The sequence below is a fragment of the Lissotriton vulgaris genome, chromosome 2_1 (genome assembly GCF_964263255.1).
Source record: "Lissotriton vulgaris chromosome 2_1, aLisVul1.2, whole genome shotgun sequence".
NCBI lineage: Eukaryota > Metazoa > Chordata > Amphibia > Caudata > Salamandridae > Lissotriton > Lissotriton vulgaris.
Window position 1 is genome coordinate 369,466,689 of NC_141687.1, and position 26,805 is coordinate 369,493,493.

General features: G+C 45.2%; 1 protein-coding gene across 1 annotated transcript in view; it reads right to left on the bottom strand.

Annotated features, from left to right (window-relative positions):
- The window catches only part of LOC147730367 (NAD(+) hydrolase SARM1-like), a 200,787-nt gene that overhangs the window by 140,969 nt on the left and 33,013 nt on the right, over positions 1-26,805 (bottom strand). Inside the window, exon 2 of the mRNA XM_086955172.1 lies at positions 3,553-4,171. Coding sequence (XP_086811298.1) covers positions 3,553-4,171 — 619 coding nt within the window. The remainder of the gene's footprint in view (positions 1-3,552; positions 4,172-26,805) is intronic.

Consider the following 26,805-nt stretch of genomic DNA (forward strand, 5'->3'; position numbering starts at 1 on the left):
TTGCTGTTTGATAGGATTGTGGTTATAATCTATGTGCTTTTATGACCATTTTATTGGTTGAATAAAGACTTTTTGATCATGATTGGAATACATCCATTACATCATTAATTTTACTCAGTAATAGAAACATTTGCAGATCAGCATAGATCCCAAAATGCTGCAGAATTTAGGGCCTGATTAGAAAGTCGGTCGGAAAGGCTCCGAACGGCATTTGGATTTTCCTAAACGTATCGGAACCTATGTTTCCGACTAAGTCAGAAACATTTCCGACTGACTGATTATGATGGAAAGGTAACCATTCGGTCATTCTGACTCGTTTCCGACCGGCATTCAGAAACTCCGAGTCGGTCTAAGCTCAATATACAGCGTTTCTGACTGACTGATTACGATGTCGGATTCCGACAGCCTCTCCGACTGGGACCCCCTGCAGAACAATGCACAGTGTGACAGGCACCATGGGGTGCTCGCCACAGAGTGCATGGTTTTCCAAAACCACCCCTTTATTCAATGGGAGCCTGTGTTTTTGTTCTGTACACGAGCTCCCATTGAAGTCAAGCGGAGACTTTCCGAACCGTGCTTGGAAGCATCACAATCGGTCCGACAAAACCTCCGACCACCAGACTGTCGGAACATGTTCCGACAAGGAGTCTGTCAAAAAGCTTTCCGACCGACATCATAATCAGGCCCTAAGAACCAAAAACATTTTGCCCACAGACTTATAAAGGAACGAGGTCTATTTCAGTCGGGTCAGGGTAAACACAGGGTGACCAAGTTCCTGAAGAAAAATATCTGCTTTGTTGTTTGAACAACAACAAAGCTGCTCAGATGCTCACGTGAGACTTTGAAACTCAAAGCCTCACATCAATGTAACTTCCTCAAGTAGGTCCCATGCCTTTGTGCAGAGAACATCCAGTTGACCAGTAACGTCATATTTTGTGACTGTTGTTCTGCATGGGCTGACATACCCAGTGCCTAAATTGAGCCAGTGGTTGCTGGTGGGAGAAACCTGGCACTTATTTTTCTGCTTCAGTCCTTTACCAAATACAAGAGAGGGAAAAACACAGAAAGAAGTAGGGAAGAGAAAGACTAAAAATACTCACGAAAGGAGAAAAAAAGAACTCCAAGAGTGAGATAAAAGGACAGGGAGACTCTGATAGTGGATTAAAGAGGCAAAGAGATGAATTCAAGATTAATCCGCCTTGCTATTGGTCGTACCGACACTTGCAGAGGCCTGGTCACCGGTACTAATTCTTTTACGAATGAAGCACTAGAGTGGAGTTGCAGCCTTTTTGACAAACTAAAACTAGCTCAAGGTCATGTTTGGATACAGCTTCTTTAAGGGTTTTGCTTTCCTGATTAACCTCTGTGGAGCAGCACCTGGATTGGGAATGGGGAAAGTAGCTGCTCGATTCTTCCTCTTTAGCCTGGGGTAGCGCCATAAATTACTCCAAACAATATTTAATTGCTGGACCCTGCTTTTCTGCAGACGATGGATGAGTTCTCTTTATGTTTAGACATCCCACAGCTTACATCTGAACTGCTCCTGAAGCTTAATGCAAAGACAGCTCTCAATGGCATTTGAATTACCTCATTGGAGCAGCAGAGGATGACGAAGTTAAATTAAGAAATGCAAACACGGATTTATCTAAATATGCGTAACAGGGCTGTGAACAAACTATATGTCAGTTCCTGGTGGCAAAGCATGTGAAACTGTGGTACTACCTTTCCCACGTTGTTTGCAGGTGTTACTACAAAGTGTTGGTGATTGCAGAATGTGTAGGGTGACCCATAGTTTGGGAAGACCACGAGGTTTGGGAAGACCACCAGAAGGGACAACAATGTATCTGCTGTAGGTAAAAATTCAGATGCAAGCTCCAAGATGTTTTCTGGAAAAATTGGGGCCCCTGCCTAATCGGATAAACCCTAGCAAGGTAAAGTATTATTTGGAAAAACACAGCGTGCACACCGGGTTATGTGTACTAATAGTTCATGAGTAACTTAGACAAGTATATTATAATAACAAATCATTCTCAACCCATGGAATTCTGATCAAGGTTATTTATTTTTTGTATATATTTGATATTTAGTCTTTGTTGTATTGTTTCATTTTTATCCTTTTGTTTCTTTTGTTCTTTTTTTTTTTTCCTTTTTCCCTTATATATACTCTTACTTATTTTGTTACAAAAAACATTCTATACATACAAAACATTTCAGATGGTTTCACATTAAAACACTTTTTTTTAAAACATCATCATCACTATTTGGGATTTAATATAAGTGCAGAATATATTAAGCTCCAAGATGTTTGACAGGGACAGCTGTGATCTGACCGGTAAGTTCTCAAGGAATGTTACCGTGTGTTAGGTGTGGAGTTTTACAGATAGTTCAGTTCACTTCCAACCAGTGAGATGAGAGCGAGATGCTCCAAGGGAGTTCTCTTTGGGGCAGCTCTGCAGGTCCTTCACGCTGCCTAGACCAGCATGTTAGGTGGGGGAAGAGATCCTCCTCCCATCTTCATGTAGGCTCTAAATGAAGCACCCACCCTCCAACAGGATGGACCAAACTCGCATAGGCCCAAGGGTTAAAGGGGCTGACACTAGGCCTGGTCGAGACACTATGGGACATATTTCCAGAGTCTCTATGTATCAGCACCCACTCCTCCAGAGGCACATAGAGGATGATGGCGAGGAGTTGCCAGAACTTCTGCACACTCGTTCCTCAACAGGCAGTAAGCGGGTGAAATGCTGCAGGTCACAGCTGTAGGGGTGCCAACCCAGGTTCAGAGCACTAGATGAAATGTTATTTTCCTGTTGATGGGGAGTACACTACTCATAGATTTTGGCTCTCAGTCATTGACATGCCTTATGCTTTCCAGCAAAGGATTCAAGGCATAGGCTGTTATTAGGTGGACGCTAAGGGATTAGGTAAGACTGGCCTGACATCTGCTTGTTTGTACTTACTGCAGCTCACCATTTAACGTGTTACAGCACCAGGGCTGGTGTAGGACATTCATGAGTTATCCCCAATATGAAGGGAAAAAGTCCCCTTGCATGTAGTGGAGGAGGGAAGAAACATTGCCGCATATGTGTGTTTCAGAGTGTGGGGCTGCACGTGAAAGTGCTTACCCGAATGACAGTGAAGTATGGCTTTCCGGAGAGCTGAGATCCTGTGTACTTGTGTTTGCCTAGCTGTAACAGGTGCACTTATAAAATATGGTACCCAGCCATACGTGCACTTGTGATATTACCACCAGTATGAGACTCACATAAAGGGTTTCCTGGGTGACATTGACCAAGATGGAGACACCATGATTATTCTTAAGTAAAAGTGATTTATGTCCCTTAACTAAATATTTCATATCGAATAAGGAAATCAGCCCACTTCTGAGAAGGTTAGTGCCACATACACCACATATGTGTCAAATAAAAGGTTATTTAGCACAAATATAGGGAAAGTAGGACTACAATAACAATACGACTTTTCACTTCCAATATCTCCACATATGGACTCCCGGGAGGCCAAGTCTACTCAGATGCTGGTGTATGGTCTTACCTTGGTTTTCTTTTGCATGGATTTAATCGTGGCTTCTACACACAGATAGAAAACAGCAATGCACTGTGCTTCCAAGCGTGAACTGTCCAGAAGCGGCACCAGGCGCTGCAGATCACCAGCTGTCCGGCCCTGCATATTATCACTGCTGTCTAGCAACTTATGAGCAAACTCTTGAGGGTCCAATGACGCAATGAAAGGCTCCACTAACTCCAGGGTGCCTGCCCGCTCCACCTCTTTTTCAATCTCCTTGTTTGTGGCCAACACAGTTACGGCCAGGCAAGCATGGAAGCGGATCTGCTCGTCCTCTTTGGAAAACACTAAGGGAAAGAGCCACTCAGCTGTCTTTTTCTCAATCATAAGCCGCTGGTTGGCAGGTCCACTGTACATGGCACAGTTGGCCAAAGCCATGGCACAATGTCGCAACACAACGGCGTCAGTCCAGCGGCACCAATAAAGGATAGCGTCAAGACCACCGTCTGAGATGAGCTGGTGGCAAGTTTCCTCAGTGTGTTTGAACATATGTTCCAGGATGCCAGAGACACTGCGTGCCAGCTTCAGGTCTTCTCGCTCTTTGGAGATATTCAGGATCACTCCCAGGCCAATACGAGCGATTCGATCTCTGGATGATTAAAGGATGGTGGCAGATAGGAGATGGAATAGAGAAAAAACAAATTGATCATGTTAAATTATTTTACCATGTGCAATAAAATTAGATGCTTCAAGTATGACGCAACTCTACTGAGTAGAATGGCTGCTAAGAGAGATCCCTTGAAAGCACTGATATATATATATATATGCAACAAAAAAAGGAGAGAACTCTGGGTAGCACAGTATTACAGCCTTGGATTGGTAAAATACCATCTTGGATAGTATTTTACCAATCATTAGCTGTAATACCGTGCCTGGAGTGGTAAAAGGAATTGCCCATTTTACAGCTCAGCAAGGATTGCATTGTGCTAATCCTATGCTCAAAGACTTTGCTGTGGAAATGGCAAAAGACTTTGTCCCTTTCTATCTCAGTGTGGATGGCACTGTGCTATTCCTACGCTTAAAAATTTACAGTGTCGCTGGTGTTAAGAGTGCTTTATATTGGAGCTGCTTTCCACGTAAACTTGAGAACTACCCAGAGTTCTCTGCTTATTTTTTTTGCATAATTTATGTGTCACTCTATGCATGATATATATATATATATATATATATATATATATATATATATATATATATAGCGCCATGTTATTCAAAAATCACAGCAATGGATAACTAAACATACAAGAAGCCACACAAAGTGAAAGATGCACACACAAACTCACCTATTCATACATAGTTATACAGTGACTATGTAATGGACATCAACTACAGCTGGTCAGGTTTGGCAACTGGCAACTCTGGCACAGTCGGCGGTAGCTACCCCTGGTCTAGGGGTTCATGAACGCAGCAACTAGAACAGAAACTGAAAATGGGCAAAATCCCTATTTATCCAATAGTTTCCATTCCATTGTCTTCCCCTAACGGATGTATGACATTACAACGCATGCTTTTACCACGCATGCCTTTACAACGCGGTATTTACAACGAAAACCTTTACAACGCATAGTGCCTTGGGGTGCTGGATAGTGAATAGTTTAATTTACTATTCCAACTCCAGTCCCCGTGGACACTAGGGAAGGTGTTGGATAGTAAATTAAACTTATTCCCTATGCTAGAGCGCCCCCCAGCGCAATGCGTTGTAATGGTTTGCGTTGTAAAAGTTGCGTCGTAAAGGCACTGCGTGGTAAAAGTTGCGTCGTAAAGGATGTTTCCCTTCCCTAACTCCTCACCACTAAGGAAGAGTTGGTGGTCTCACTTCAACGACCCCATGAATGTTGAGAATCAGTGTTTGTGGAGTGTGTTACAAAGCACTCTAAGATCGAAACATAAAGGGTTTTTGTTCACACTTACTGCAGGGCACTCAGCCTGGAAGTCCTCAATACTGTCACTTAAGTTCAAAGTTTCAGTATACAAGCCACAATTGGAATTTTTCCAGTCAAACTGAGGAGGAGGAGTGTTTTTAAATGTGACAATGAGCAGAATGCTCTAGAGTCAAGATATATTTCGTCTGCCTCAGGTAGGCCTCAAAAGAGTGGTAGTCTCAGGTCTCATGTCAGGTGATGACTTACTATGGCAGATACGTGTGAGTGAAACCTGTGCGTACAATCTATCCTGAGGAGCAGTGATTATTCAAAGGGAATGCATATTTCGAATGACTCATCAATATGTCTTCGCCATCATATATATAAACTTAGGTGGACAACTTTAAAGCCCATACGAGGAGAAACAATAAGATGTACAAGATACTATTATATTTTTCCTGCATTGAGGTCCAAAGATTTCCAAGCTGTGTTCCCTCCTCTTCTTTGGAAAGCATTTTTTTTTGCACAGGGAGGGCCGAACTCAATCCGTTCGCCTATTCCATTTATTCCATCACAAAGCCTGCAGATCAGCTACAGAAAACTTGAGCTGTGCTGAAGTAAAGTAACACAATTTTCATCTTGTACATTAATCCCCATTTAGCACCCCCGTCGCTGCATCTTTCTGATCCACCACTGCTTAAAAGCTCCTCCCTTGCTTGCACTTTGAGTGCTCCTTGGCAGAACTTCTCGAAGGGGCGGCTCCTCCTTTATGGCAAAGGAGCCTCGCCCCTCTGAAAAATAAAATGATGGTAAAACCACGTTATTATCATTTTATTTTTCAGTTCTGCCAGCCGAGGTTAGGGCGGGCGGGGCTATCGCGCCGAGTATCACGCTACAGGGAGGAGTGTTGGGCACTTGTAAGTGCGCATATCAGTTGGGCCGACCGTCTTAGGCCAGCCAAACATACATACGCACTCATGTTTCTCCAACCCAGCTGTTTTGCAACACCCAGGTTGAAAAAAAGCCCCAGGCTCCCTGGGCCTGAGCGAGCGTCAAGTCAGCCCACTCCAGTCAATTATCCTGGCACTAGCATTAGAGCAGCGCTGTGATTACCCCCTGGGAAACTGTACAGGCAGCATGACCAACATCAGGAGAGGAGCACAGAGGTGGCGGGTGCAGGATCAGGTAAGTGTTTCAAAAACAAAATCTTTTTCCCTCACCTCTGGCCCCACCCATCCGTTGCCCCGCCACCCCAAAATTGGAGCAGCCACCACAGACTTCTTCAGCAGTATGAAAAACTTTCAAATATCCACAGACAATAAATTAATCAATTTCCACCTTAAGAACAACCTAAACATGCTGCTGACATCTCTTTCGCTTAGTCAGATTCCTGCACTGGTTGAAAGAGAAATTCCTCTGCATGCACAAAATCAAGGCTCAGCTCATCGCAATTGGGGTGGCAGAGTGGAGGGGGGCTGCACAGTTAGCCCGTTACCCTCCACTTTGGCTTCCAGGTCCAAGCACCTCCACAACCCTTCAATGTAGAAACATGAGGCGTTCGAGGATTCATTTTCAGCTAGCTCCACTCTACAAAACACTATTTTTACTTCAAAGTAAACCAGACCCAGCTCCCTGGTCATGTACCACCTGGACTTCGCCAAACCAAACTGAATGCGCTCACCTCTCTACACCAGGCTTCGATGAAACTTGGTAGCTTTTAAATCCCATTTTGTGTTCTAATGTAACCGTAAAGTTATATGTTGTGCGACGATTAAGTAAATGTATTGAAGTTCAAACTCACTAGCTGGCAACTCTTGCTAATTCAACCACTTTTATTTCTTTGGCAGTATGACTACCAGATGGTTGCCAAGTCAAATCAGATAGCCTATTCTATGAAGTACCAGCCCTCGTAGTTCCAGGAAATATTGAATGATTAATATTGCAAATGAGTATTACATTGAGTAATTCCGATTTTTTTTTTTTAAAGTGAATGATTAAAGCTATTGAATATCAATTATTCTGGAAAGTATTTCACAAAGAGACAGTTAAACAGTAAGCCGTGTGCCACATGACACTGCAGGAAAGGCAAGCAAAATTAAGGTGTGTTATGTCATACACAGGCTTGTCCCATGCAGGTTAGAGCGGTGAGGCGAGGGGTGTCAACAGACGACAACGAGGGAAACATATTTTAAAAAGAAAACCACTTACCTTGGCCTCGCCGACTTGCCGATGCAGCGGGCGCAGGGTAAGTGGTTTTCTTTTTATTTCAGTTTTTCTCGTTGTCGTAGATCGACTCCCCCACCTGTCTTGCCCCACCGCTCTTACCTGCACAGGCCGCACCTGGCCATACATAGTATTTTTTATATTGCACCTTCTACTAAAGGGTTAGGAAATGGTTTAAAAGTGAGACTGTCTTGGGGATTTGAACCAGTGCCTAACTAGTGCTGTTGTTTTCTGGTGCTCGGCATAGGCACTTAGAGCCACATGTATGACCATTTCTAGAGGTTGCAGATAGCAAAGTGGGTTGTTTGCGAGCGCTAAAATGGACTGTAGCATGTATCATCCCTATTTTGCGAGTCAGTACCCTGTGACCGACTAACAAGATAGGGTTTGCAAGTCACTATTAAAAAAGAGGTGTGCCAAGGTAATCTCTTCCTAATAGCGAGCCGCAGGGGGATGTATAACTGTTTTGCGACCGGAATGCATTTGAAAAACTATTGCAGTTTGCCACCTACTTCAAGTAAGTGGTAACTGGTAAGCCAGTGACAAATGGGAAGGGGTCCTGAAGGGCTCACTTCCCGTTTGTGATTGGCATCAAAAACTTTTTCAAGAGCACAGACCAGTGCCTATTATTAAAAAATGAACCAGAAACATTTCATTTTTCTTTTTAAATGCATACCGTTACAGATATGGTGGTCTTCTGACCCCAGCAGGCCACCATTGCTGTGAGTGCCGCTCATTCCCAATGGGTCGCAAAGTGAATATTAATGAGGCAGGTCTGTTGCGACCCATTTGGGAATTGCAAACAGTGTCTGAAACACTGTTGTGCATTTCATTTTGCGACTTGCTATTTGTGAATTGCAAAAAAAAGTTAATTGGTGTGTCGAAAAAATGAAATGATCATACATGTGGCCCTAAATGTCTCACTCCAACACTTTTTCATGACCGTCTGTCACATGATGGAGATGCCCACCTACTTTCAATAGAGCACATCAGTTTAGCAAATCGATATACACAAAATAATAATAGCAGCACATCAAGTCCAATAGTAGAGTCATTTTTGTAGTGCTGGCAGGGGCAGTGGAGGAGTGCAAACTGCAATGATCTCTAAAGTGGTACCTTGGGACCTGCCACTTATTTCTGAAGACATTAAGCACTGGCTTGAAAAGATTACCACAAATGTCGACTATGCACATGTCATATGTGATGTGAGTGTACAGGCTTTCAAGGGACAGTTTTCAACAAGAAACGCTGTTTTCAAATTCGTAGAACTTAAAATGAAATGCAGGCTAAAAAACGAAAGGAAATTCAGACCAAAGACAGACGAGTGACTGCAGAAGAAAGCACTAATGAAGCGGATAGGTCTGGCTTTGGTATATGGGATATACTGACAGAAAACATATTGAGAAAAGACAGGTACACATGCCAACATTACAGGCAGGGCCTGCTCGAGGGTAGTGCAACCGGTGCAGCTGAACCTGACCCTGACCTTAATTGGAGGGGAGGGGACTGTGTAATGTAATAACGTATGGGTTTAAAAGCCCCTGCTGCAGGGTTCCTTGATTGTCCAGCAGCTTTTCAGGCAAAAATGACAATGTCAAGATAACGCTGGTGATTAATGTTTCTGCTGGAGAAAGATCAGAGTTTTGTCTAATAGCAGTTTTGACTCATGATAAAATAGAGCAGAGGGTTAAAATGCCTGCTGCAAAGAATGTGTACCATGCAGATCATAGAACTGGATTTGATGTGGCTGGCTTAGTGGGTTACTCTTTTGTCACAGAGATCTTTTTGTTACTTGCAGTTCATAAGTTAGAATCCTCATATAGCCCAGTGACCTATGAACTACCATCAAAGAGCTGCATGCAAAATGCATGGTATAGGGGAGAACCTAGTACTAATGTTGCTAAATGGGGTTCGTTTGGGTAGAAATACATTCTTAGTAAAGCCAATCCCAACCCCTGTTGTATGATTTAAATCCTCAGTTTGTACTTCTCCACATTGAACACTCTTAAAACATACTACTTCCTAGTATGGATGGCATTTTATCCTCATTATCTTGTATAACATTTCCTATAGATTGATTTACAAATGTGGGATTCATTGTATCTGTAAAATGGGTGTGTGTGATGTAAGGTGCTCCAACACCCTACACTGGTATAAGTAGCACTATAAAACAAATTAGATGCATGTGAGGGAGGGGATGTGGAGAGATAATGGGTGCTGCTGGGGGTGATAGTGAGGAAATCAATTGAGGAGTGGGGTAATTGTTGGGGGTGCCCAAATAAATTGTTGCATTTGTTGTCACCAGTGCTAAAGTTGGCCCTGATTACAGGTACAAGCGCTCATGCAGGAAATATACAGAGAGGCACACATGGCTAACAAGACAACACTACCCTCACACATTCACAAACAGACATCACCAAATAATTAATTCTGCAGTGTGTACTTTGCAGGTAAATTAAACGAATTAAAGCAAACAACATTGTATGTGATGGTTTCACCTCTCAGCATCAGCAACACAAAGCATCAGCAACATAAAGCAAGCATTAGTACTTTTATATTACTTGGAACACCTCCAAAATGTTTTTTTTCCTAATAAATATAACAGGATTGTTATCCTTATTTGTGTGTGATTTTAAAATTGTGTGATTTTTAAAACTTTCTGTAAAGGCTTATAATGCACCATTAAATATACACCTAAAACCACTGTAAGACAGGACACTTGCTAAACGGCCACAAATCAATCAAACAATCAAATAGGATTTATAGAGCACTGCTATTCACCCGCGAGGGTTTCCAGACGCTGACAGTCATGCTGCTACGGTGAAATTTCTTGAACAGCCAGGTCTTGAGTCCCTTTCTGAATTTTCTGAAGAGTGGGTGAGAGCCTGAGGAGAGGAGGGAGGCTGTTCCAGGAATTTGTGGCTAGGTAGGAGAAGGAGTGTCCTCCTCTGTTCTTTCAGCTTATGCTGTGAGAGTAGGCAAGGGAGAGGGAAGTGGCGCACAGGGGTCTGAAGGTTGGTGGAACCTCAGGGGGTGGCTGATGTATGCTGGTCCTTGATAGTGCAAGACTTTGTAAGTGTGGATCAGCACCTTGAATTGACATCTCTTGTGGACGGAGAGTCAGTGGAGTTCCTTGAGGTGTGGGGTGATGTGGGTACATTTGGGGAGGTCGAGGATGAGTGCGGCCACTGAGTTCTGTATGGTCTGCAGTTTCTTCAGGAGGTGTCTGGTAATTCCTATATAGACTCCGTTTCCGTAATCGAGGTGGCTGGTGATGAGGACTTGAGTGACGGTACTTCTAAAGCTGAATGGGAGTCATTTGAAGATCTTTCGGGCCTGTGGAGAGTAAGGAAGCAGGCAGAGGAGACTACATTGATCCGTTTTTTTTCATAGCAAGTTTACTGTCTAGGATGATTCAGAGGTTCTGGGCATGGTCTGTAGGAGTAGTGAAGGCACTATTTAAGCTGGCCACCAAGAGTCGGTCCACGGGGAGGTGTTGTTCCCGAAGATTAGTACTTTTGTTTTGTCTGTGTTGAGTTTGAGGCAGTTATTTTGCATCCAGTTGGTCATGCTGGTTGGTCCTTGTGGTGGATGGGCATGCTGATAGAGAGAGGATGAGCTGGATGTCATCTGCGTAGAATATAATGTTCAATCCATGAGTTCTCACAATGTTGGTCAGGGGTCATGTAGACATTGAACAGAGTCAAACTGAGGGATAAACCTTCAGGGACACGCAGATGATGTTCTTGGGTTCCGAGATAAAGGGTGGTAGGAAGATTCTCTGGGTTGTTCCTGTGAGGAAGGATGCGATCCATTTGAGGGCGTCCTCTTGGATTCCAATCTGGTGATGCCTCTTGATCAGCGTGAGGTGTGACATGCTGTTGAAGGCTGCTGAGAGGCCGAGAAGGATCAGGGCGGTCGTTTCTCCCCGGTCTAGGAGGGCTTTGATGTCGTCAGTTGCTGCCATCTGGGTCGTTTCGGTGATGTGGTTCATATGGAATCCAGATTAGGATGAGTCCAAAAAATTATTGTTCTCCAGGTATTCCATGAGTTGGCAGTTGATAGCCTTTTCGGGGCTTTTGCAGGAAAGAAGAGCAAAGAGATGGGTCAGTAGTTCTTGAACTCATTGGGATTGGTGGACGGCTTGTTGAGGAGGGGCTTGACTTCAGTGTGTTTCATACTTCTGAGAAAGTGGCTGAGGTGATGAATGTGTTGAAGATGGCGGTAAGCTTTTTGCTGATAACCCATGTGGGGACAGGGGTTCATGGGTGCTCCTGAGTGGATAGAATGCATCATGGTAGTGGTGCTCTGTGTGATGACCTGATCCCACACGGTGTTCCTGTGGTTGGACCTTTTGTCTGCAGGAGCAAGGAGGCTGAGCATATCGGAAGTGGCAAGTATGGGGTTCGAAGTGTTTGTAAATAGTGGAGATCTTGTCATGGAAGAAGTTTGCTACGGTTTTGCAGAGCTCTTGGTAAGGGGTGATGATGTTTTCAATTGCTGAGGCTTTAAAGGACTCCTTGTTGATGCTGAAGAGGTCTTTGCTGTGGTTGGGGCTGACTTCCATGCTGTTGGCTAGGGAATTCTTCCTTATCCCTTTCAGGAGTTGGTAGTAGTGGTTGAGCGATGTATTGAAGGTGGTGCAGTCTAAGTGCTCCTTGCTGGTGCACCATTTCCTTTTTACAGATGCAATCTCAGTTCTGAGGTGTACCAACTGGCATACTTGGTGGAGCTCCTGAGTTTGGAGGATTTGGTGGGAGCAACTATGTTGGCGCATTCAGTAATCCAGGTGGTGGAGTTCTTGACAGCTTTATCAAGGTTGGTTGGTGTGTCAGGGTGGGAGGTGTTTAGGGCGTTGGTCCATTGGCTTTCAGATATTTTGTTCCAGCTACATCGTGACGTGCTGGACAGCTTGGTGGCAGTGCTGGGAGCTCCTGTGATAGTGAAGTGTTCCGTACAGGTGAGCTAAGTGGCATGGCTGTACTTGACATAGTCATTGGCTGTATAAATTGGGTCGAACGTGTGTTGTGTGTTGTTTGTGGGGCTGATGACTACTTAAGTGAGGCTAATGTTGTTCATGCTTTTGAGGCGGTTGGCTGTGTTGGCATAGTTAAGGTCAGCGAGGTGGAAACTGAGGTCTAAAAGGAAGATGCAGTGTTTGGTATTGATTGCTTGTGGTGTAAAAAATTCAGGGCTGGTGTTGCAGAAGCTACAGTGTGGTACTGGAGGTCTGTAGGCAAGGGGTACCTTTGATGGTGGTTTTGGAAGTTGAGATGTTCCATATACGGGGTGGTGTCCTCTGCAGCAGTTGAGCAGTTGATGGTTTATTTGTGTTGAATCAGTTCTGGTGTGCTATCTTGTATCCGTTGTGCATGGCCTTGATGATGCTGGGCGAGGATGCGGGGTAGAGCCAGGTCTGGGTGAGGAAAACGCTGTCGGAGTGAGGGTGTTGATGGTGTCCTATACCTCAGTCGCATATTTGCAGAGTGATTTGGACATTGAGCAGGGGGCAGTGGAGATGTCCAGGTGCATTCGTGGCTAGGCGTGATAGTGGCAGTTGCAATTGCCGGTGCTCCGATGGTTGCAGGAGAAGAGACAGTGGCGGCAAGAGAAGAGTCCTACTGCGGGGCATGGAGAGGTACGGAAGAAGTTGTTATTGCGGAGTCTGGGGCCCGAGGCTATGAGGTCGGCACCAGTGTAGTTTCAGGTGACAAGAGATACAGGGTTCATGGCACTGGGTGCAGTCCAGGCGTGAGCAGGAACCGACTGGCTTGCCTTTGGCGAGCTGGTGGTGCTGCTGTGCTACGGCCTTCATAAGTAGGTCTTGTGAGGGTTAGGGACGCTGGGTGGGGTTAGCAGGAGGCATTAAGCAGGATGGAAAAAAACGGTGTCTATGGCAGTAAAATGAGCTGGCGGCTGAACAGCGATAAACAGTACAGCAGTAATTGAAATTAAATAAGTTAAGGTTAGAAAATAAGGATTAGAGAAAGAGCAGAACAGTATTAGACATACTATAAACTAAGGCTATCAGAGTAACTGGCAAGGAATGAGAGAAACAACAGATTGGAGATCATAGATCAGAGAGAGAAAAACAATATCACAGTAGCGTAACAGATGCCCCTGCAGCCCCTGAGATGCTGGTGGGGCCCTGGCTGAGGGGGCCCCTTCAGCAAAAGTGGTAGGTGGTGGTCCTGGAAGGAGGGGCCTTCTCCTTGTACTTTGCAGGGGGGTCAACCTCAAGTTCCGTTATGCCACTGCCACATCAGCAACAGAAGAGCAAAACAATAAATACAAACGTAGTAACAGAAGAACAAGAGAATAACAACAAGGTAGGAATACAGTAATGGGGAGCACAAGTGAGGCAGAGGCTACAGGAGAGCTGGCATGGGTACAAATAAAACACACTTCTTAATGTACTTCAGAATATCTGTTCTCTCATAACTTCAATTCCACATTAATTTTGACTTGAATAACTCACTTGGTTAATGAAGTTGCCTCTAAAATATCTGTGTAACATGATTCTCATCAAGATGGGTAACTCTGACTTTATTGTCTTGAGTCTGTAGCACCTTCATCATGGGCTGAATGTCTTGGGGCTGGATGTATTACATCCTGATGTGGATGGAGTGTTGACTCGGCCTCCAGATAAGAGTATGACCTAATCACGAGGAATTACACTTCGTTCTTGTGTACTACTGCTGCCGTTACCGAAGATAAAGTGCTATAACATGCGTGTTCAAATGCTACACATCTCAGTAGTCTGCTGTAGGTATGTAAGGCTGCATGAGGAGTTGGCCTAATGCCTAGGGCGCTCGACCTCGGACCTGGGGATCTGGTTTCGAGTCTCGGTAACGACGCCAGTGATTCTGGTCAAATCACTTAATCACTGCGTGCCTAAAAAATGAATGTGTATCCTCATGTAACGTAACTGGTGCTATGTAAAGCGCTGTAATACCCGATTGGGTTCGGGTCTAGTTCACGCTATATAAAACTCTGCAAAAAACATCCCAATATGTCCACTAAAGCTATATTTTAAACCGTCGCATTGCACCACGATACACTCCAGGCAACTGATCATGGAGTAACCGGTGTTAAGTGAAATGATGAGCGTGCTTCTGATGCATCCACTTAAAAAAAATCAAACCTTGGCTGTTCCATACAATCGCTGCCTCATATGGTGAAAATGCTATGCTTTCCCAAGTCAGAAAACATCTGCACAACACAAAGGAATCAAATCATTTGATGACGGCTTCCTGTGTGGAATCATGTCACTGCTGCTCCGATGACATGTCCTAGTGGAGACAACATACATCATGAAAGATGATTTCAGTCATCCAGCGGCGGAAAAGAATGCGACGAATGTCACACTGCAGATATGGTGCTAGATGTTGTAACGTGTAATGTTGCTTTGCATCACTTCCCTTGGCTATCTGTTCCCTGCTGCTCAGCCAGTATGAATGTGATGTGTGTGGAATCCTGGAATGCTTGATGAGGTAGTGGAATGCTGGAGTGCCTGGTGTGGTTGACAGAGACAGTTGGGGTGTGTGGGCTGAGCCGCAAGGATGCTGCTCCTGGTGAGGCTGCACTGCTGAACCTATTATCCTACTGTAACTAAGCTTAATAAACCTCTTGCCTACAACCTACTTCGTGGCTACCTACAGACTTCTTATGGATTACAGCATTAGTTCTTGCCCTTCAGGCCACCATGTCATGGCGGCCAAGTCACATTTTTAGGTTTTTTACTTTTTAGAAACCAACTACAAAAATTTGGGGTTTATTACTGAGTTTCCCCTCAGCACATGGGGATAATGTTTCTATTTTAACGTTTTAGTACCAACCATGTCCTGCACAGCGGTCCAAACAGGAACAATCTGCGTTGGGTAGGCCCGAGTAAAGTGCAAAGTAAAAGGGAACTGTAAATATAGCAGGTGAGCTGCTGGAGGGCGTGTGGAGGCAACGTCTCTGTCATCCGAGTGTTTTGAAAGTCCTCCCACCGGCTTGTAGACCATAAACCTCAGCCTTCAAAGTCATCCTAATCAAAACATTCACCAAACAGAATATGTTACTGAACACTATATGCAATAAGATCTCAACGGACATTTGGTCCTTCAACAAATAAACTGGGATCTTGGAATACTCAATTCCCACAAGTTATTAACTTGTTATGGAATACCCAAAGGACAAAACAAGAGGCAAAGGCGTTGCAATCTAAAAATCTGGTCTTCCATGCAAAAGAATAAATGAGAACCAGCAACGACTTGGTGTATTTATTTCGTGAATATGCTTTCTGCCCAATTCCCTTAATTACCTACAGCATTATTTGCTGATCACCCTACTAGGGCACCATCTTCTTGACAAGCTCCTCCAGTCAGTATCATCCCTAAAACCATGTATCACAGAACACATATTATAGATGCCTTGAACCTGTGGGCGTATGATTGGAAGAAGAAAAATGCTGTTGGACAGCTTAAGGACATTTAGCTTTTAGTGTTTGATCCCACACGGAAAACAAGCCACGCACTGAACTTTATAATATGTCAAAATATTATTATAAGTTACACAGAATTCATGTCCATCTTGTGGTCCTCTCATTTCCTGACATCTCCCCACAACAAATCAGTGAACTAAAGACACCCAGCCCAATATACACTCCCATCATAAAAGTTACACAAGTGGATTCAATCTCACATTCTGTTGGATCTGCTTTCCCCAGAAGCCGATACATTGATGTCATCACTTACAGAATCATCAATTAGAGAGGCTACCCGGTTTCAATCAGGTATGAAAGAAATCCTATTTCATAAATAGTATCCTCAGGGCTGAAAGCGGTTAAAACAAGCCCCCAAAGCTCAGCCTAGAAACAAGAGGTCCAGATCATCTAACAACAACACCTCCAAAATCATATAAACAATGCAACAATTTAACAATCTTTTTACTTCAGAAGTTTCAAGCATCTGTGTTAAAGTAAGAGACAACCAGTAAACTTCAGAGTTTCCCTGACTGCCCTACCCACATAAATGCCTCCTTTGGTACCTTGAAACCTATCAGCCCTTCCAAAGTTGAGTGTGTACCAGGATACATTGAAGTATCTAACTTGAAGAAAGACCGTGTGCTGCATCAAGTACTTAGAAGATCACCAGTATATGAATCATTCACTATTTGAAAATCTCTTTGCCGTTTCAGAGTCTTGTTTACCCTAAAACATCAAAATATAACTCTGAGACTAAAAACACCCTCTGCGGACTAAGACTCCGTCAACTGCTACCCAGTTTCAACCACAGCTCCTGCTTTTTTTTTTACTTTTTTGATTATTTTGTGCTCAGAAAATAAACTTGGTAGAATACATTATGCATTTAAAAAGTTTGAGTCATTCATTGGTTACATGAGGATGAATAAACCCAGAGAACATCTGAATAGATACACACAGTGAATTAAGTGGGAACCCCCCCTCCCTCTACCATGCCTACAGTCCTCGGTAAACCCTCCAAGGGACCCATATCTTCTCCCATTTCCGTGGACAACCTCTAGCTTTATATATAGTCTGCTTGTTGGCACCATTCCAAGTAAGATTTCAACTCCGCCAATTTAGGGGGTTGTATTGCTCTGAAGGACCGGGTTTTAGAACCCAGCGGCGTCAGGGAAACCGCCCGATGCCTTCGAGTTCCCCTGCCTTGGCAAACAGAGACACGGGACATTTCTCGATGACGTCAAAGACCAAAGTTTATTGGCTGCAACCAGGAACAGAGGTCTACGAAGCACACACGGGTGGTTCGCTAGAGACTGCACAAATTCAATGAGCGGAGCATGGTCTTTTATGCCAAAAATCAAGCCTCAGGCAACATTCAAAATTAGCATTGGGTTCATACAAACTGACCAATAGCAATGCGACATTTTGAAAGTAACGTATGACGACAATCCCACTTTCCGTTGTCCAGCCCACCAGAAATGACCAAGCACATTCCAATATTCCTGTTCGATCATGCCGGACAAACCCATCATAAAACCACAACCCAAATCAGTGTTTGTGTCGTAAAGGAAGAAGCAGAAACAGATTGGAAGCAAGATAGAAAGGTGGGTGCAGTGTACCATAAACTTCGGCATGTCCTGCTCTTTGATCTTTATCTGACCAGCTGCTTAACAAGGAACTGGCTCAGCGAGGTCAGCCTCGGGCAAGGAGTCAGTTCGGCCAGGTCACTCAGAAGTCAGCTAAGGTGTACGTGTCCCAAAGACTCGTTCGGCCGCAGTCATCGGCCTATGTGAGGGCAACCACACAAAATGGCTGCCGTACACAAAATGGAACCCGAAGGTTCAAACGAAATCCCTGAATACGTAGTGTTCTCATTGATTTATTAATACAAAAACACTTGTACACACTACACTCGTGATTTGCGGTCTGCTGACACCAAAATCGTCTATTTCCGACGATCTTTATTAAACGGGTTCGGAACCACCGAACCTCACCCACAAACTACGGAACTACAGACCCTCCTTTTGCCCTTACATAGGCAACAGACCCAAACCCATGTCAATCTGAATCTATATTCATCAGATCATCGATATGTTGCTGTAGCATCATCCTATTACTTAGTACCTCTCTCTGGACAGGTCTCCTTGCACACGAAGTAGCACAGAGGCCACAAATAGCAGGAGCACACTGTACACAGAGACAGAACAAGAAAAGGATAGCTAAGACCATCCCAATGACCATCAAAATCTTCCAACCCCAAGTGGATATCAATCCCCATAACCATCCCATCAACGACCAATCTCCTTTGTCCAAATGGACAGAATCAGAGATCTTATGTAGCTTGGAAATGGCATGGAAGACTGACGGAGCGTTGTCTGGAATGAAAACGCAGCAGCTCGATTGAATCAGTTTACATACTCCACCTCGATCTGCTAGTATGACATCAAGGGCAACTCTATTTTGAAGTGTTATAAGTCTATCCGACTGGAGCTCAGCATTCAAGTTACTAAGGGCAACGGCAGTTTTGACTATGGTGGACTCAACCACTCTCGTCAACTGGTGAATATTCCTGCTGTTAGCCATCGGTCCCCAGAACGGCAGAAAACCCTTAAAGAAATCTCCCAACTCTTGCCCTGCAGTGTCTTCCTGACTAAAGACACCTCTAGCAACTCTCGTCTTATGGTAATCTGCCGCAGCTGTAAAAATGGGAGGCAACAGGAAAGAAACAAAACATGTGCCTGAAAAATCAGGGGGCAACCCTGTATACGCTTTGTCATAGCAAACAAAGTAGGTACCCTTAGCGGCTAAAAATGCTGGGGAAGACTGAGACGTAAATACGTAAGTATCAGTACAAACGCTCTTCCCTAGCTGAGCTCTCGGATTCTTGCCATTACCCTGCAGACAATAGCGACCCTGATGGGGCACTATCCAAATCGGTGAAGAACTTTTCGCTCGCTGGTTAACACTCAGACTAACTCCATACCCAGTAATATCCCAACCACTATATGTTTGCTTCTCATCTATCGGAATAGTTTTAACGGCATTAGTCCCTTTTACCATGTCAACTATGCCTCTAGCAACAGCACTATTCTTCGGATTGTCCTTCGGTGAACGTTGGGGATAGACACTATGGGCATAGATAAACATTGTTCTGTAAGCCCAAATCGAACCATTCAAACTAAAAGGTAAAACCAAGTACGGAATACCCTTATCAGTCGTATGGGGCATTAGACCACAGATCCAACAGTTTGTCGTGTTCATCACTAACTGGTGTTGGTGCAAAAGTTGAATAAAGGAATTATTGGCAAATTCCAGTCGTCTAACTACCTCATGTTCAGGCAAAGGATAAAAAGAATGAGAAGAAATAGTGGGTGGAGGTGTAGGTTGCACAGTGGGAACAAACGTCACTTTAAAAGAGAATGTCACATAACCAATTATGAATGTCATTAAACTCAATAACAAAAATAAACACGGTATTAAAAACTTTTCTTTGATATCAGTTTGCATATCTTCTTTTTAAAAACCATTGTCCTTGCAGGTCTCTCCAACTCGAAGAAATCCTTCCTAACTAAATATACTGCTCGCGATGGTAGGGTGTTCTATGCTCAGGAATGCCTCTGTCAACCCAGGGCAACTCCATTAGGCCAACCAGAACCTTCGACCTAGTGTCTCAGGCTTGCACTCCAAAGACTTTCGGCAACCGCGACCCTACAGCTGAACCCGGATGGCGGTTCGGAAAACAAAAATGAGTAGATCCTCGGTGGAGAGTTAACCTGCAAACAAAAAAATCATAAAAACGTTATTTATTTTTATTTGTCCATGACTCTCGGTAGCATATTATAGTGGCCTTTTCCAGGCAATTCTTGATCTTTAAACAGGAGTTCAGGCTCAGTAGTGTTCAATCGATTCAAAGGAGGCACAACTTCTTGTAAAAGATTGTCACTTTCTCTCTCAGAGTTCGTACCAATCAGACGAGCAGCGCTGAATGGCAAAAATCGTGGAACATTTTCAGTTTCAGAGTCTGGAAGTCCCTCCTGGACCCACTGATGGTACGGTAAGGGCAATGGTGCTCGCTTACAGTGTACGCCGTGGATCCAGTTTTTCTTGCCTTGCACTCGAACTGCAGTGTAGACAGGAGCACTTGGTAGGGTCCGGCCCAGCGGGGCTGATCGTTCTCGCTCTGCTGAAAATTCTTGACGAAACCCAACTTCCAGGTTCAATAGCGTGGCCTAGATCCTCAGAAACTTGTTGTAGGCTATCATGCACCTGTTGGTGTAAAACACGCAATTTAGTCGTCAGTTCGCGCAAGTAATCAAGCAACACAGGGTACTCAATTTCACTAAACCTGGTTGGCCTTGGCACACCCCAAACAATCGCTGGGCGGCCAAAGATCACCTCGTATGGACTCAGACCCATTCTCGAATGCACAGTCATTCTTGTGGACAAAAGCGATAAAGGGAAAGCATCTGGCCATTGTAAACCAGTGCTCGCTTGGATTTTAGCTAGCTTTAGCTTTAAAGTACCATTATAGCACTTGACTAAACCAGCTGATTGGGGATGATTTGCAGCATGGAACTTCTGTCGGATTCCTAGTCCCTCACACACTCTCTTCATGACTTGACCCACAAATTCACTCCCATTGTCGCTGCAGATAATTCTCGGCATTCCAAATCTAGGGAAAAATTCCTTTATCAGGACTTTCGCTGTGGGCAAGGCAGTATTGTCCTTAAGGGGATGAGCTTCTACCCATCTAGAAAAGGAGCAAACAACCACTAAAACATATTTCAAGTTGTTGCATCTCTCCATGTGGATAAAATCTAGCTGCAAAGCCTCGAACGGATACGTAGGAGGAGCAAAATGACCAGCTGGTGTTGGTGTTCCCTTACCAGGATTATACTTCAAACACACCATACAGTTCTTAACCAAATTCTCTGCACACTTTGGAATTCCCGCATTCTGCCAAACCGGAGCCAACAACTTGCAAATCCCTTTCACGCTGATATGTGCCATTCCATGGGCCATTTTAACAACTGGAAGCACATACGCGTCAGGCAACAACCATCTCTGATGTTCGGACAAATCAGTCCAACAACCATTCGAATCCAATCTACCCTTACTTTCTTTCAACTCTTTCTCTGTAGCCTCAGCTTGAATGGATTTCACACTCTCAATCATATCTTCACACATACTCTCCTCTGGAACCCGTCTCGCCGGACCTGCAACATGCATTCGACTCATCACATTCCTCGCAGTTTCTTTCGCGACTTCATCCGCAAACGCATTTCCGCGACCAACATCATCCGTAACTTTCATATGGGCACTACATTTCACAATCGCTACTTGCAATGGCAAAGTAAGAGATTCAAGAAGTTCATTCACCAACTGCCCATGCTGTATCTTCGTTCCATGCGAAGTCAAGAATCCACGTTCACGCCACAAACGCCCAAAGCTATGAGCCACGCCAAAGGCATATTGGCTGTCAGTATACACATTCACTCGTTTTCCTTTCGCCAACACACATGCTCTCGTTAATGCAATCAACTCCGCTGCTTGTGCTGAATTATGTGGGATACGTGCAGCTTCAACAATCTTATGCAAAGTCGTAACAGCATATGCCGCAGTCTTATCACCATTCGGCAACTTAAAGCACGAACCATCAACCCACAAAGTACCATCACACTCTGGAAGAGGAGTATCTCTTAAGTCTACTCTCCCTTTCGTTTCTTCTTCAGTTCTCAGAAAACAATCATGTTGTTCTTCAATATCTGTCTCAACTGCAATTGGCAACAACGTGGCGGGATTCAACGTGTTGCATCGTTTAATATGCACATGACTCGCTAACAACGTCAACTCGTAACCTGACAACCAAGCACTAGTTAAATGCTGTGTCTTCGTACGGTTCAACAAGGTATCCACTGCATGTGGAACCATTACCACTAACGTATTGTCCATAACCCAACCAGCAGACTGTCGAATTGAAACAGCCGCTGCTGCTGTAGCTCTCAAGCAACTCGGCAACGCCCTTGCTACCGGATCTAAAGTCGACAAAAAGTAAGCACATGGACGCTGCTTATCACCAAACTGTGAGTCAACACTGACAATGCACATCCCTCTCTCTCGTGAACATACAATGTGAAAGGCTTACTGTAGTCGGGAGTACCCAACACAGGAGCCGAACACAACGCATTGCGTAATTCAGAAAAGCTCTTTTGACATTCGTCAGTCCAAGGAATAGGATTTGGAGTATCCTTAACAGTAAGAGCTATCAAAGGCTTTGCTAACAAAGAAAAATTAGGAATCCACTGTCTACAGTACGACGTAATACCCAAAAACACACATACGTCTCTCTGTGTCGTAGGCACACTAATTTTCGCAATCGCCTGAATTCTCTCTGGGGTCAGTTTCCTTCCCTCCTTCGATAAGAGGTGACCTAGGTAGGTTACTTCTTGTCGACAATATTGCAACTTGGAGAGAGAAACTTTGTGATGAAAATCAGACAAGTGGCGTAACAATGGCAAAGTGGCTTCCCTACAAATCTCTTCAGTATCAGCGGCCACTAGCAAGTCATCAACATATTGAATAAGGGCTGCACCATCAGGTAAAATCAACAGATCAAGTTGTGTCTTCAAAGCTTGACTATAGATCGATGGACTCTTGCAATAGCCTTGAGGAGCGCGCTTAAAGCAGAAACTTCGTCCTCCTAAAGAGAATCCAAAAATGTCCCTACTCTCCATGGCAATCGGGATACTGAAGAAAGCATTCCTCAAGTCAATCACCGAAAACCATGTGGCAGTAGCCGGAATCAGAGTCAACAAGGCAGTGATATCAGGCACGACAGGAAATTGTGGAACAACAATCTTGTTCACTTAGCGAAGATCGATGACATACCTATACACAGGAGGCTGTGAAGAATCAGTTCTCTTCAGAACAGGCAAAATGGGACTATTGCACACATTACCTCTCGTTTCCTCAATGACACCCTTTTCAATCAGATCATAAATAATCGCTAAAAGTGCACGCTCACCATCACTCGAGATACGGTACTGTGGAATGCGCGGTAACTTAGCATTCGCCTTCAGTGTCACAACATATGGGGGAATTTCCAGTAGGCTCACATCATTCGGACCAGTAGCCCACAATGAATCTGGTAAAGAAGACAATTCAGGTGGAAGACTATCTTTCGATATGTACATCGGCGAGATCACTCTCTCACCCAAGGTAAGATGTACTCCTAACGGAGAACAATACAGTGTTGCATACAATCTCTTCAATAAATCCAATCCCAACAGATTCTCATTACAACCTGTAGTCAAAAGAAGGGGTGCTTCGAACTTACGAGGTCCAACAGAAAGAGACAATGGAGCAGAAATCGGATTTGTAATCGGGGCGCCAGAAAAACCTACAGAAACATTATCAAAGCCCGACAAAGGTGCACCAGGGAGTTTAGTGTGCATAATAGAACTCTTTGTAGCACCAGTATCTAGCAGAAAAGGTTCTGACACACCTGATGCAATCACTTCAACATAGGGTCCACTCTGATCTACTGGAACTGAAACAACTCCCTCTCTTTGTCCACGGCTGTCCTAACAATCATCACCATTCGCTTCGTCACCTTCAGCATAGTAATCATCCATATAGTACTATGCTGTCCTACCAGACAAACCTTGCTGTTGATCAAAACTATTCATTGCATTCTGTGGAGGCAAAGAACGCATATTCTGTCCGCGACCTCTACCTCTAGGCGCCTGTTGAGCACCTCGACCTCTCACACCAGAAGAACCATTCGTACGCTGTAACAAAACCGGACAACTATTCTTGTAATGGCCCTCTTCTTTGCAATACGCACACTGATTAGGCCCATACGGAAAATGCTGTTGAGATGAAGCGGCCACAGTAAGTGGCCATCCCGAGGAAGCTGCGGACTTCAGCCACTGTTAGAGGTGCTGACACGTTCTTGATGGCCTGGGATTTGCGGTGGTCGACCTGGATTCCCTCCTGCGTGAAGGTGTAGCCAAAGAATTCTATCCGTTGTTGAAACAGCAGACATGTCTCCCCGTGTAGGGTAGCTCCGTGGTCCTGGAGTCTTTTCAGCGTGGCTCTCACGTGCCGGCAGTGCGCTTCAGCCGTCTGTGAGTGGATGAGTATGTCGTCACTCACGTTTAGTATGCCGGGTAGCCCAACCAGGATCTCTTTGACGGTGTTTTGGAAAATTTCAGCAGCTGATGATGATATTCCGAAGTTTAGGTGTTTGTACCTTGAGAGTCCTAGATGCGTGCTGAAGGTGGTTATATAATGGCTTTCCTTTGCAAGCACTAGTTGATGGTAGCTGGCATTCAGATCCAGCTTCGAAAACCATCTGTATCCATTCAAATCAGCCACTATATCATCCATGGTCGGTGTTATGTGGCTCTTGCGCCGAATAGCCTTGTTAGGGAGGAGAATATTAATGCAGAGTCTTATCTTCCCTGGTTGGCGAGTCTTTTTGACGATCTCCATGGGCGACACCCATGATGTGGGTCCTGAGACCTTCTCTATGACTCCTTGATCCTCTAGCTTCTGCAGTTCTTCCACCAGCGGACCGAGGTGGAAAGGGATCCTCCAGTGTCTCAGGGCCGTTGGTGCAACCGTTGGGTCTATGTGCAGTTTGATTGGAGCTTTCTTTATCAGCCCAGCCCCTTGCATAAATCCTTAAATTGGCTGAGTAGTTCTTTGGACTGGTCTGCCTGCACACTCCGGGCGAACGTCACCAGCCCTAGGTCTTCTGCCTCATGACTTCTCAGCAGAGTGTCTGCCTCCTGGTTGATGACGTGGATGTCCACTGTGATTTTGGTGTTTTCTGACCGTACAGGCATGTTCATCTTGCCTCGGAGGGGTAATGGTGAATCGCTCCCATAGGCAAAAATCTTTGTCTTTGACGGTCATAGTTCAGGCTTGGGCTTCAGTTGACAGTGACTGATGCCCCGTGTCAATCACTGCGCTGACTTCTGACCCAGCTATGTGCACTGTGCATCGAGGCTGGGGACGCCTCCGTCTTTTCAGAGCTTGGGTGAACGAGACAAGGTATGTCTCTCCTTCATCATCAGACAAGGATTCCTCGGCTTGGTAAAGGGTTTGTTCCTTCTTCTTCCTCCCTGGCGAGGAAGACACCGAGATGCTCAATAGCTGGTGGACCATCTTCCGCACCGGCTTGGGGCATTATCCCTCCTTTCGTTGTATCTTTTTCATGCATACTGATGCGAAAAGGTTGGTAATTCCACAGTTGGTGCACGTCTTCCCTTGAGCTGGGCATGATTGTGGGGGGTGAGCTTTGTATCCACAGTACCCACATTGACGTTTTGGGTTTGGTGGTGGACGATCTCTTGGCTTGTAGGCCCTGTCTTGCATCCAGACGGCGTCAGCTCGCTCTTTACGGTGACGTTCTTCCCCGTGTTGTGCACCAGTGAAAGGTCCATCTCCTCCGCCAACACGGCCGAGAGATCGAGTGACCGTGCCAACACCAGTATGTCATTCATTGGTATGTTCGGCTGCCTTAGAATGAGGCCTCACAGGACCTTGCTGCGGATCCCCAGAATCAGCTGCGCTCTGATTTCTTCTAGCGGGTTCTCTCAGGCTCGCATGAAAAGAGTCTACTCACTCTCCTAATCTTTGCCTGGCTTCCCTCAATTTGAAGTGCTCAAAGTCTGGGTTCAACTGAGGGTCAAAGTGTGCATTCAAATCAGTCACTGCCGCTGCATAATCTTCGGGTGGTCCGGTGTTTGGGAGGTGTTTGAAGAGCGTGTAGATCTCCTCTCCCATGTAGTGGAGAAGCAGCGAGCGCTTGACAGCACCATCTGTTTCTCGGGTGGCAATGAAATAATTTTCTAGGCAGCCAAGCCAACTTGCGACTTTGGTGATGCTGTGGCAAGGTCCGCTGATTCAATAAAAGGAGGTAGGGCTCCTGTGGGTGTTGTACTGTGGTTCTGGCTGGGGCCTGTGCCCCTCCTGCTTGATCACCCATGGTGCTGGCTGGTTGAAACAGTAGACTCCCTCAGCAGTAGTGCTGTGCCTTTCTGGATAGGTCTGGGACCTTGTGTTGCATGGTTGACGCTTCTGGGCCTGTGCGACCAGTCTGTGTAACTGCGGCCTTGTGTCACGTGGTTAGGCCTCACCGGGCAGAGACTATCTTGGGAGTGTCTCCTGCGCGCTATGCTCATCTTACCCACAGTGTTGTGGGGGTGCCTGGCTTTTTGGCGCTCTGTGCGGGTGCTGGGTGGGGAAATCCACTTGTGGGGCTGGCTCCCCTTTCGTATGCTTGTGTTGGGTGCCAGGCTTCGCCGTCTAAATGACAGTGTGTGTGCCTTGTGCTGTGCTGCTGGGCCTGCCTCCAATTGACCGCTGCAGCCATGGGGTGTGCCGAAGCTCCTCTCTGCTGGGAGCACTGTGGAGCGTGGATCAATACCATCCTCATTGCCACTGTTGCATATGGTCTCCCCCACGCCCCCTGGGCCAAGCGGGAACGGGCGCTGCACTCGGGAAATGCCGCTGTAAATAACTGAGACCCACAAGTATTAGATGTTGAACGCCGACTGCCTAATGCAGCCCGCCCACCTTTATTTATATACGAGCTCCGCCTTCCGGCATGAGCGCAGGGGCTGATCACTTCCGGAGTTTGCGCCGACAACAATAAGCTGGGGC